The sequence below is a fragment of the Pagrus major genome, chromosome 8 (genome assembly GCF_040436345.1).
Source record: "Pagrus major chromosome 8, Pma_NU_1.0".
Classification (NCBI taxonomy): Eukaryota; Metazoa; Chordata; class Actinopteri; order Spariformes; family Sparidae; genus Pagrus; species Pagrus major.
The window spans coordinates 9,286,840-9,300,217 of record NC_133222.1 but is presented as its reverse complement, the minus strand read 5'-3'; the positions used below and the strand labels follow the sequence as shown (position 1 = coordinate 9,300,217).

At 40.4% G+C, this 13,378-nt stretch overlaps 2 protein-coding genes across 2 annotated transcripts; both read right to left on the bottom strand.

Moving 5' to 3' along the window:
* Positions 1–1,168: 1,168 nt before the first annotated feature.
* Positions 1,169–6,783, bottom strand: cfap161 (cilia and flagella associated protein 161). The gene is made up of 8 exons (XM_073472938.1): positions 6,712–6,783; positions 4,832–4,921; positions 4,506–4,723; positions 4,337–4,418; positions 2,729–2,764; positions 2,152–2,274; positions 1,957–2,030; positions 1,169–1,472 (listed from the first exon to the last, which is right to left on the bottom strand). The coding sequence occupies exons 1-8, from the start codon at positions 6,781–6,783 to the stop codon at positions 1,286–1,288; spliced, it is 882 nt and encodes a 293-aa protein (XP_073329039.1). The 3' UTR covers positions 1,169–1,285.
* A 733-nt stretch (positions 6,784–7,516) lies between these two features.
* Positions 7,517–12,800, bottom strand: cers3b (ceramide synthase 3b). Its single transcript, XM_073472540.1, has 12 exons — positions 12,765–12,800; positions 12,595–12,640; positions 11,731–11,904; positions 11,415–11,532; positions 10,513–10,631; positions 10,359–10,416; positions 9,937–9,987; positions 9,751–9,843; positions 9,503–9,631; positions 8,031–8,137; positions 7,784–7,937; positions 7,517–7,636 (listed from the first exon to the last, which is right to left on the bottom strand). Exons 3-12 carry the CDS (start codon positions 11,901–11,903, stop codon positions 7,517–7,519), a joined length of 1,122 nt encoding a protein of 373 aa, XP_073328641.1. The 5' UTR covers position 11,904; positions 12,595–12,640; positions 12,765–12,800.
* Positions 12,801–13,378: the final 578 nt, after the last annotated feature.

Below are 13,378 nucleotides of genomic sequence, written 5' to 3'. Positions count from 1 at the left end.
GCTGATAATAGCTTATGTTATAACCCGTGACTGGCCACACGTGTACATAACATCACCATGCTCCGCTTAAAACCCTACACCGTGTTTTTCAGTGCGCTGGCGAGGATGCAGAGAAATTGATGCTCGGAACCTGACACTACCTGCACAGTACCCAGTGTTGTGCAACCACACAGGCTGTGTGGAGTAAATCTTACAAGGTTTTCCATGAGGATGTGAATAAGGTTTTGAGAGAACACTGGATTTTTAGCATACCCAATACACAAATGACTTACATAGAAGACTATGATGACAAAACTGCATTTGTTTTCTATTTATTATTTTCTGTCTTGAGCTACTTGCTTAAACCCACCATCATTAGGGACCTGAGTGAGAAAAGATAGCAATGTGATATGTGATATGTTCACTTCCTGTGTTACTCTGTGGTCAATCCATATAAGTGTACATGTGAAAATGCTAATGTGGCAGAAGCCACACAGTAAAAGGCCTCAGTGATGTTACATACAAAGTCACATCTATCTAGTGTTCCAGATTGCACAAGGGTGCGCTCTCTGTGAATTCATCTTTCAGTTTTAAACAGGGGGGTTGTATTATTTCTTCTTTCAATAGTGTTGCACTGTGTATTACATACAGATATTACATATTACTTGTCTGATGAATATTCAAGACCTTGAGCACGATGCACACAGATGATTGACCCATTTCATATAAGTGAGAGATGATGTAACCTAATTTTTAAAGGCCACTAAGCTGGCAAAGACTGGGTAATGATCCTACCAGAAGACAATCATGTAACCGACATTAAACTTCTCATCCTCTCATCCTTTTTTCAGTGTACACTAAAGTGATTAAATTTGGAGATATTTTGTCTTGGATTCAATGTCCATCCAATAACAGCGCCTGTCCTTCATTCCCTTATTTCGTTAACATCTTTTTTTTTTTTCAGTTTCTTTTGTGGGAAATTCCAAATGCATGGGAAATTGTCCAAATCTTGTTTTTGCTCTTCAAGGTCAATGGAAGTGTACTCCTCCTTTGTTTGAAGAGACATATCAAATTCTTCTTTCTACAGACCCTCCTGGGGGCTTGGCTAGCTGATGTGAAACATGTAACCTTAACACTCCAGGTTGGAGTCCACTCTGGAATGTCTTTGCACAAGAAGAAAAAGTCAGTGTACCAAACAGAATGAAACAACCTTTATTTTAAAGCGTTTAGGCATCATTGCTGATGTGGCATCTATGTGCCTTAATTGTATACAACACAGAGATACAAGAGTGGACTGTGTTAGATTTTAGATGTCAGGGTTTGCCTGTGTGAGCTCCTCGTTGTTAGCCGCTGACTGTGGGTGGTTGAGAAGCAAAAGCCTGTTTCCTGCTGGGTCAGAGGTGCACATCATCCAATGGTTATCGTCCTGTTCAGCTTTATGGGAGTCCAAAAAGGTGTGAGCCGTAACCTCATACTCTTTGCCATATGTGGTCCTGCAGGGACACAACTGTTAGCTTTAAAACGACAGCGGGCATGCAGGAATTGTAAAATGACCTGTAGCTGCCATATTGGAGGTCCTCATTTTATGCCAGCTGAGTGCAACTGAATACTCAATATGAACAAAAGTTCAGATGTTTGCTGAAAATGCTGCTACGATGCAGAGTTGCCTCGGAGTTGACCAAAGCATCTCAGGGATAGTTTTTTCATGTCACAGTAACCTTATTAAAAAAGGAACTTAACAGGATGTTTGTTTTTACAGAAAGCAAGCAGACCTTCATCCACACTGTAGTTTTCCTCTGATCTCTCTCTCTCTCTCTCTTTATAAAAGACATATTTGGTTACATATATTTGAGTACATTACTGATTGGACCTCCAAGTTGACACACACATCAAAAACATTTACAGAATATTGGATTTGACACAGCAGCATATTTCAACTTGGTTTGGGGTTATTTTTAAGAGGAACCTGGAAAGTACCAAAGGACTTGATCACCCAGAGCAGCAAGAGCTTGGTTTGTCTTGCAGTGTACGATCAGCACCTTCACATTGGCCTGGAGAAAAAGAAAAGCCTTTTAAAAATGCATTGATATTCTGAATGCAAGTGAGGTGGAAACAAAAGAAACATTTTGTACCACTGTTCAGTTAATGATTTAAAGAACAGCGAGAACTTACATGGACAGGCTGTCCCTCATATTCAAGCCTCTCCTGGGGGTCAAAGTGCACTATCTTCCACCATGAGAGAAAGGAGCTGCCACCTTCCAAGTTTACTTCTTGTAGGCGGGACTTTTTTGCACACTTTAAATGAAGTCACAATAGTACGAGATTAACAATTGTAGAAAATCTTATGAAAAGGACAAACCCTACCCAATGCATTCTGCGTTTAACAAGTGTACCTGTAAGCTTTCTGCTTTGTTTAACTCATAACTGTAGTTGGTTGTTCAGTGTAATGTACTCTCCTTGATGGTCTTCATGGGTGCAATTATCATGTGCAATTGTCCTCCGCGATCATATTAGTGAGTAAAAGGCAAATAGTATACAGTATATTGTCTATATAGTCTTATTATTATTATTATTACTATTACATTTATATCATTCAATTTTTTGTCTTGCTTGTTCTGATTTTATCTATAACTCAGCCACTGTTGTTTATTTCCCTCTGCCTATGACTCTTAAGCTGTTGTAACATGTGGATTTTCCTGCTGAGGGATTAATAAATTCTTATCTTTTCTTACCTTAAAACTTAACCTACCTTTTGAAAACTTTGCAGGTCACTTGTCAGGTAAAGCTAAGCAAGGGAAGGAAGACAAAAAATGTTAAAAAAAAAAAAAAAAAGAAAGAAAGAAAAATGTGAACCATGTGTGCTATTTAAGAATCTAACTAATAGAATCTTGCTAGCTCGTTTTTAACTGAAGGTATAAAAAATTAAATGACTCACATATTGTCAACATATAACAATAATGACATGACATTCTCATATATTGGCCATGAAGAACTGACAGAAAAGGGTTCTCTTATTTATTTTATCAAATATTAACGTGTATTCCATCATTTTGTGTACACTGAGAGACAGATTTAAAAAAGCATGGTCAAATCAAAGCAGTTGAGGCAATGATGTTTTGACTTTTAGTCCCTATAATTTCACTTCCCATACAGCAACTTTATCTGCATCTATCCTTTGAGCCACACTGCCATGTAAATACTCTCGTCTTTCAAACTCCACATCCCTAGTTTGTAACTTTAAAGGCTTGAAGTCCTGCTGAGATAACCATGATCCATAATAACCCATCAACAAGATTCATTTCTTATACTGCTTTTCCACCAAAATTATCGGGTCTACACGGGTATTTTAAACGCGGGTCAACCCGCTAAAAATCACCTATTAACCCGATTCCCACTTCCCGCAGGCAAAGCAGCCCTTCTGTGATTTTTATCTGAAGCGTCACGTTGTACGTCACCGACTTGTCCTTAACTCAACCAGCCTTCATGTGGGTTGCTAAGGCTAGGTGAGCCCAGGTGTGAATGGCTGTCTGGGGAGGGAACTCAGTACTGCATTGTAGGTGGGTGATAAGTAATGTCTTAGGCCAGCTCCTCTGTTCAAAGACTGTCGTTCAACAAGTTCATGAAGGTTCTCAGTCATCCAGGTCATGGCAATTCTAAGTGCTGTATCGTAGGCAACTGGACTTTAAACCTCTCACTCAAGAGGCTTCTTCAGTTCTAACTAACTGGGGGGAGGGGGAGTTGAAGGCTTTTAAACTCTGTGTGGGAGTGGCCTTACAGAGTTTTTAGGGCCACCTATGGGTCCTTGACCCAAACGGCCTTCATGTGGGTTGTTAGGGCTAGGTGAGCCCAGGTGTTAATGGTTGTTAAGCTGTCTGGGCAGGGAACTCAGTAGTGCAGGTCAAGACGCTGCAGATAGTTTGAAAGAGGACTAAAGGAATCCAAACCATGTCAAACTGGAACGGCTGTCTTTGAACAGAGGAGGTGGCCTAAGACATTACTTATCACTCACTTACAATGCAGTACTAAGTTCCCTACTATTTGCAGGATGCATGGTGATGAAGATATGTATCTATTTATGGCTAGGTAAGATTATTAACTGTAATATGATGACGGTGAAATAGAGTAAACTTTGTTTAGTGCCGTACTGTACCGCCAGACTACAGAGCAGCTTCTTTCCTCAGGCACTAAACCATGCACTTTTTAAAAATGTCATATCTTATTCAATGCGGACAACTCGGAATCGAAACTGGTGACAGACATATAAAGGCATCAGGATTAAATTGTTTTATAAGCAGTTAAAACTTCCTCCTAGTATGTTAAATTTTGCGTGTGTGCATGCGTGTGTGTGTTCACTTACTCCCCTGGCAAAGCCACTTGTTGTCTTCAAGGCAAAACTTTGCTCAAAATGCAGAGTTGATCGATCAGGACTGCCATCTACACTGCAATCACACAGTAAGTGTCACAGATTTACATCTGGGAGTTTTACGATGTGTGTTAATGTAATTTAATTTTATTTGAGTGCGTACCTGGTAATGATGAAGGCAGTGCGTGTGCAGGGCTGGATATCTCTTCCTGCACTGATTCCGCACGGGGCTTGAATGCCAGGCGAAGGAATCTTCATCAAACTGTTAACATCAGCATTAATGCTGACTGCGCTGCACTCCCTGTTTTCTCCTCCCATGTTCACCAACATCACAACATCGCCAAAGTGCAGTCTTCCATCATTGGTCACAGTAAGATCCACCTGCACACATGGACAAACACCATCATCATTATCATCACCATCCCCATCATCATTGTGATATTATTGTTGTTGGTAATGGTGCTTTTAATCAGCTTGAAGTCATTTTACCGGACTCAACATGTTCTGTTTGAGGAAGTCTACTTTCTGGGCAGAAAGCTCACCCCTCTCTTTTTTCTCCAGAAACTCTTTCTTGGCATCCTGCAAAAATATCAGCATAAACAGAGATTTCACAATATCATTGCATCATTATCAGGTCTTATCTCTAGCTCTAAACTGCCATTATCTTGGCATACTGAAAAATACAGGAATTTAATGGCACCTACAACATTTCTGTATCTTTCCATTACTGTGTAACTGCCAGTTTGCTAATTATTAAGTGAGTCTTTACAAACTCATGCTGTGCAGACAAACTTTGCTCAAGCCCCAGACTGTATAAACTCTAGGGTTCACACCCACATAACTTTGTTTAAATTTGAACAAAAATCCCAAAGTTTTCAGAGGTACCAAGTATGCATGACTGAATTTAAGGGAAATTATTAAATGATGCAAAAAGAGTCTTGGCTTTGAATATTTCACACATGTATCTTAATGAAGAGTTGGAACAAGCTAATACAGGCTGTGCATATATGGTGCTGTCAGGCAATGTGAAATTAGATGGTTTCTTTCAACCAACAGTCAGAAGTATGACAAAAACTGTATTCTTCCCTTCTTTTTCATCTTGTTTGTTAGTGAACAGGCCCTAAAGCAATTCTCCATCCCGGTGTGTCTCTTTATTGCCTGTATAAATAGGAATTCAACAATACAAAAACAACTACAATTGGCTCTTCAAAATCAATGTTTTTTTTCTTGTTAGACGTTGTCATCCCTTTTATTCCACAGTGTGGTTGCAAAACAAAGTAAAAACTTTCCTACAATCTTACAGTACATGTTTTGTAGGCTGCCACCCGAGGAGAACAAATGTAACCCAATAGCTAAGTTACGTAATAACCTAAATGGCCGCTAACCTGCTAAAATGATTTTAACAGTTCTATACTTTCTTTACTCGCACAGTGCTGCTGTGCTTACCAGAGTTTGGAAATGAGATTGGCAAGTTTAAACTGAATTGACATGTGTTTATTGTTTATTTAGGAGGGACAATGCACAATGTACCAGATATAGCAGAAAGATAATTTCTTTCTGTAGTCCCTGGGCAGAGGCCACCCCTGATGCTCATGTTACAGAGGAAAAAGCTTACACTTTGTAAACAAAACAAACACAATATGAGTAACTAAGAAAACACAAGAACCACCCTGAAACAAACAACCAAGAAAACAATACTAAGCTCCCAGTGGGGCACACACACCATCACCATTTCCGATGCCATCAGTACAAGAAATTACTAACCACACACTCAGTAAAAATGCTATCTATATTCAGTATCTTTTATCTTAATGATTACAGACCTAATTGTCCTTCAACCATGTTTTCAGAATAACTTTAAAGTACTCTCTGTACTTTTGGGTAGTCTGGCTTTTGTGCATGAGTTGTTGTGCTAAATTGTTCATGATCTTGCATAGAACACCAACATTAGCCATAACAAGAACATTAATAATTGACAAGAGATGGTACTTTTTAACTATACTGCACCTGTAATGAGAATTTTTGTTGTGTATCCATACTTTTAAATGCTTGTTTATACAGACTATGAAGGTTGTAAAACAGTATGAAAATGTGACAGTATCATTGCATACATGTACAACTCTGCTGCATCTGTACTCATTTGATATCTTGTAAGTCTAAACTGAGTAGAGTTATGCTTTATAGTGTGGCAAATCCATTGTCAGTCATTTATTTAATAGCCTGGTAGCACGTGTATACAGCTACACTTACACTATGTTAACATCTTGCCTCATAAAAAGCAGATTAACTCACATGGATGAGTAAGCTAACTCTAGCTGTCATGTGTCTATTAACGTGACGGGCGTTTGGAGCTTTATTTTGAAACAAACCTCGTCCAAGCGCAAGTCCTCGGTCCAGTTTCCGATTTTCACATTGGCGCGATAAGTTCCCATGTCAGCCATGCTGGCCATAACACTGAAAACTCTTTGTGAAGCCGACTGATAAGATAACAAGTTGTGTGTTGTCTGAGCTCTTAAACGTGGCCAGGCCAGGTTTGTGTAGGGGTTTCTATGGTAACAGATGGGGACGGACCAAATAACGTTTCAGCTCGTCAGTTCTCGCAGATTGTCGCGAGAGGGCGTGCTGGCACAGCCACTGGTGCACAGCGCCAAGCAGGACGAACTCATGGAAAAATACTGACACATATCCAGTTTTAAACACACACACACACACACACACACACACACACACACACACACACACACACACACACACACACACGAATTAATTCACAGTATTACGAACATAAATTACCCTGTAGTGCTTTAGTTTAGCATTTCTGCTCCACTACACGGAAGCACATGGCATACATGGGACTCACACATGTCATTGTGATTATATCATATCTTTTTTTTCAACAATATACAAACATGCAAAAACATCATATCAAAGGAGTTTTCCTCTATTTTTTAATTAAGAGAACAATAAGGTAATACGTTGTTAAACCATGCAGCTTCAAATCAGTTTATTTATAATCCTTCACAGTTCCTTTAAAACTGCCTATTCTCTGCTCAAGCATGTTTACTCTTCTGTTATGTGTGAAATTAGATTCTAGCAGCTGCAATTCAGACTGAAACCGTCCATGTGTCTGCTGTTCATTTTTCCTTTTCCTGTGTTTCTGTCTGTCTGTATGTGTCAGTGGCCAGTGGCCCGGCCTCTGGCTCCAGAGCCATTCTTGTGACTCGATTTGTGGTTTCTTTCCTTCTGTGAGTCACTGTCTTCCTCGTCTTCATCGCTCCTGTCATCGCCCTCCAGCTGCAGGATAAAGATGAACCACAGAGAAGAGGAACAAAATGAGGGTGAACCGAGGAGCAGTAACAAGACATGGAAAGAATTTGCATAGTCTTCATGCATTTCTCTTTATATACACATAGAAACACAGGCAAACACAGGCAAACACACCGTGCTGAAGAAAACCTTGAGAAGCATTCGTGATATGAGAACAGCCCAGTAGATGTGGAGCATCTGTAGAACCACCAACATCACGTTGAAGAAGTAATACCCGAAGAAGGGAGGAAAATGATCTAGTGGGTACACCCATGTACAGTGGATAATCCTGTAGAAGATGTGTACACATTCTATTTTCACACATTTTTCACCCAGCATCACCACCATGTACATACTGCATCTGTCCATTTGACACACTTACCAGAAAGGGAAAACAATAAGTCTTGTCCCCATGAAGAGAGCTGTAAACACCACAAACATGATGTTAGCAGTCTTGCGCCACTTGGCGTAGTTCAATACCTTTGCACCCTGTGTGACAGAGAAAGGAATAAGGCTCAGGTCTTTTATCTTTCTATTTTTTTTCAGGAACATTTTCCAGTCAGCGCTAAAGTCAATGCAGGCATGTTTGCCATTGATATTAACAAGGTAACACTTCATAAGAATGTACACAGAAATGTGAGTAGTTACTAAGGCACAGATCACTTGATAATTAATAAATCGTTAATAAATAATTCCTGAATCCCAGTCTGGGAGATACTATATTAACAAATTAGTGATGACTCATTAATTACTAATTACTTAATCACACGTTACTCTTTTTTTTACACCTCCAAGTAAAATGAAACATAATACTGAGTAGTTACCATCTAGACTCATTAGTGACTGAATACTTAATAACTAGTTACTCTCCCTTTACTTGAGGGGGGCACAAAAAGCATAACTAATTAGTAAGTAATTAGTAATTAATGAGTCTACTAGGTAACTATTATGTTTCACTCTACTTGAAGGTACACAAAAAATAACTTATGCTTAAATGATGAGTAGTTGAGTTGTCAGTATGTCAGTATGTCAATTCACAGATATTTGTGAACTAATGAGTTACTAGATAACAGACTGGGAGATACAGCATTAATGACTTATTAGGCAGAATTATTCATTAATGCTGTATCTCCCAGTCTGTTTTTTATTAACCCATCATTATCGACTATATAGTCCTCAAATCACAATTATTCACACGCGTTAACGATTGATTAATCATCAAGTCATTCCTTATTCATTCCTTCCTTAGCTCATGTGATGAAAACATGGATGCATCCACAATTATAATTCAATATATATTGAGTTATGCTGGATTTTTACTTGGGACACAGTATTTTTACACTGTAGTATTACTACTTTTACTAAAGCAAATCATTGGAATACTTCTTCCACCACTGCGTGCAGCTCGCATGACAAAAAACCCCAAATAGAAATGTCAAGAAATGTACAGCCTGCAAGACAAAAACCTTCACATTAACTGCTATTCACACTCAATGTTCATGCAGTTTGGAAGGGCAGTAAAGGTAAGTGAGAGCATTTTAGCATATTTTTCTTACTTTTCATGTCACCAGACCTGTTTGAGTCCTGCCTACAGCAATTCTAGCAATCAATAAGACATCTTGTGGTTCTGCATAAAACTACTGACACGACCACTAAGCCATTTTTTTCTGCCTTGTAAACAAGTATGCTTTCCTCTGAAGATGTAAAAAGTAAGCTCTGCAACCATGAATTACTTTTTCAAGTCAGCCTGTTGCTGCAGAACTGTGACAATGCAAAACCACTCATACAGCATCAGCTTTACATCATGAAAAAAAGATTAGCTTGCACATGCACTGATGGAAAAACAGCTCTGACCTCAAGCAGTATGTCAGCGCAGTCATGAACAGCCATCACAATGGTTCCAATACGGATGTAGTTTGAAACCCAGGAGAAACTCAAGAGAGTCAGCGTGGCTGTATGATGAATCACCTGCTCTTTGAAGTCCTACACACACACACACAAAAGAAAGGTTAACATGTATGTATACGAAACAAAGCCACCCCTCATGACATAAAAGGCAAAATACAGGTTATGTTTTAAAATTGATACACCTGCACACTCACCTTCCGTTTCACATCAAAAGAGAGGCTGAGGAGCAGAGAAACGTAGAAGCCCATTTCCAAGATGTAATACCAGTACTGAGATGGCAGCATGGACTGCAGGGACATACATAACGCACACAAAGAGATGTTTACTGCATAAAGAAATATTGTACAAGCCATCCTAACAGCAAAGGTAAAAACACTTACCTGTTTAGGGAAGCCTGCCCAAACCTCCTTCAGATTATAAAACCAAGGTTTCTACAGCCAACAAAAACAGAGAGGGAGAGGGGTGTGAGGGGGGGTTGGAGAATAGCCTTGAGAAAAGAGACAAGCGCAATTGCCACGAGCTCATGCATGTTTGTCTGCCATATCAACTTTGAGAGTGTGAGAAAGTCCCTGAAGCACAGAGTGACATGAGACAGGGAGCGAGCCAAGTACTTTCACAAGCTGCACACAGTGAAATCAGAGTGGTACATGCACATCGAGAGACAGAAGGAGAAAAGCACAGAGAAAGACAAAAAAAGCAGCAAAGCGAAAAATTGGTTAATTCAAAACTGACTGACACAAGAGACAAACCCTGTCATAGATACAATTACTGTGATAAATGGGAAAAGGCCCAAACTACTTACATCATAGAGAGCTAAGACTCCATAGACAAATGCGAAAAAATAAAATGCACATCTCCAGCTGTTGACAGACAAGAACAATAATTTCACATATTTACACAGAAACATTTGTTCTCACATCAGTGTGTAATCATCACACATACACAGGCGCACACACCTGGCCTCACAGAATCTCTTGCGAAGCCCAGGACGCTCCTGGTTCCTCCTCCGCCTGAACCAGGCTTGAATTCTCCTTTCTGACCAACTGGTCTTCTTACACAGAGAGGTCACGTCGGCCTGAGACACAAAAGGGACAATCCAGTTTTTAGACTCTTTCCACCCGAGGATGCACACTCTCTGAAGTTATACATGAGCAGCCTTAAAGGAAAAGTTCACCCAAAAATTAAAGTTCAGTCATTATCTACTCACCCCCATGCTGGTTGAAAGTCCACAAAACATTTCTGGGGCTTCACAGAAAAACAACGTTGCAGCTTTCTCCTAAACAACTGAAGTACATGGGGACTACAACTACCAACAAAACAACAACATTTAAAGCCCTGAGAGCCAAAATCTTACTGTAGCTGCTAAGCTAAAAACATTAGCACGCGGCCCATCTGATGTGGGTGTACAAGCCCACATCGAGGGTGTAAATAACATCATTTCAAATCAATCTGGGATCTTGGGGCTTTCAGAGATGAGCTGTATGGAGCCATTACATGTTTACCTTTTGGTTTAAGTTTTAAAACCAGTCCCAATCTACTTCAGTTGTTTAGGAGAATGCTGCAACGCTGTTTTGCTTTGAAGCTCCAGAAACTGGACTAAGAAACTTCACCTGACTTTCTATCAACATGAGAGTACCATGGATAATGACAAAATTTTTATTTTTTGTGAACTTCTCCTTTAAATTGTAGTCTCTGACGCAAACATTGCATTTACTATGCATCTCAGTTCAGCAACAAAGGGTCAAATCAAACAATTGCCACTCAAATGCTCTACCTTATGTGTGAAAATTGATTGATATTTCTGTATGTGACCAACAAACCACCTTTCTTTCTCTGTGCAATACCCCTTTAAACGTACCTGTGATGGAACCCGTGCTTGGTCACAGAAGTAGTTTTCTAGCAGTGGGTTTCGTTCTGCTTTGGGACGTATCTTGTCCCTGACTCCCGAAACATCAGCCAGTGGTGCGGCTAAGAACCTGCAACCGCATACACAAGCAACTTTACACTATAACTATAAAACACATTATCTGGTTCAGCACAGCGGCTCTTTGGAGTCCCATGTGTTGCTCCACACAGCTTGCGCAACATAATCCCAGTATTCTGAAACCAGACGATTGCATTGCTGAGCTCAATGACACACAGGCACATTATACTCACATACTCTATATTCTCACCTCTCAAACACAAATCTGACCAGGAGCATGCAAAGGGCGCAGGGCAGAGCAGCGTAGAGTTGAGAGGCTTTAGCATAGCTGCGACCTTCGGTGTCCTCCAGATCAGACCAGGAGACGTTTCCTGGCAGCCACAAACGCTCCCAGAAGAACCACTCACTGACTGTCTGCAACATGCTGTAGGGAAACACGGACATAAACTATGACAAAACATTGCAACTATGTTGAAAAACATTTGTGTCATATTCAGGTTTTTCACGAAATTTGACACTTGACTTGAACAAGCAGAGTAACGACATGGGTAGATTTGTTTTCATGACTTGGGTTTGGTCTAAAGACTCAAATGATTAAGATCAGGTATTGCATGAAACTCTGTTGGCTGGCCAAAGTATTGTGTGCATTTACTGAGGCTCCAAACCAGTTTTCAAGAAATAAACACTGAACACTGGACACAGGCTGAGACTCTGGTCTACAGTGCCAACTTTTTTGAGCTGTGGCCTCCGTGGTTTGCCAGTACCTCCTACTGGTCTCTGGCAGTACGACTGATCTGTGGACATGCAATCATGAAGGAAGTGAGTAATTAGGAGATGGACAATACATATCAAAGGGCAAGAAAGATAAAGAAGGGTGAGGAGCAATTCAAAGAGGTAAAGTCCTTTTTCTCGTGGACTCTGATCATAACAGTGTAGATAAAAACGTGCTATTTGAGCAGTCGGAAAACTACTTTTCAAATGTGCAGTCAGAGCCATCTAAACAAACACAAACATTTATAACTATTTGATGATGGCCTGAATTATTCACCAGGATACAGTGTAACTCATATTAGTGTGTGTTGTAAATCAGCATGGGAAAAACGACCAAACGTACCTGCAGGCACTGTTGTCTTGACAAGTTCCAACAGAAGATAAGGAAGCTTTGGCAGAAGATGGGTACAGAAAGTCAAGTCTTCACTTTAAAAACCTCTTGTTTGCAGATTCAGTTCAATCCATCCATTACTGTATGCACATGCCCATGTATACAAACACACAGACACTCACCTTCAGTGCTGGGAGACGTACAGTGTGGTTTCCAGGGACCTGTCCGTGTGAAGCAAGCCTGTTACTCACACGGTTCATGTACTGCGCTTATCCACATCAGATAACAGCTCTGTTAGATCACACATGTTCAGCCTTTAAGCTGTTGTGGAGCCATTTTTCAAAGACAGCATAACATTTTTTAAAAAAGGAAGGCAAATATTTACTCACGAGCTAATGTTTCCCCTTATCTGTGCGATGTACCTCATTGTGTGTGTGTGTGTGTGTGTGTGTGTGTGTGTGTGAGGGCGATGGGCTCCAGTGAGCATGTTGATTTTTGTGTGAGGTCGCTCACCTGGTTGGAAAGAATGGGCTTCTTTCCTCCTCCCACACTGTCTGCTCTGCTCTTGTGATCACACCCTTGTAGTTGCAGCAACTTCTTTACAGTGAGGTAAGCCCTCAGCACTGGAGTATTATGTGTTTTCCGTTGTAAATAAAAGCTGCAGCAGTCATCTGAGGCTGCGATTGCTTGCGTACCCTCACCTGCAAGAATTCCCTTGGAATGCTGGGAAGCCCCCACAAAGGCCCCATTCACTGGTGGGGCAGGGGAGGAGGAGTCAGTGCAGGTTATGAGCAGA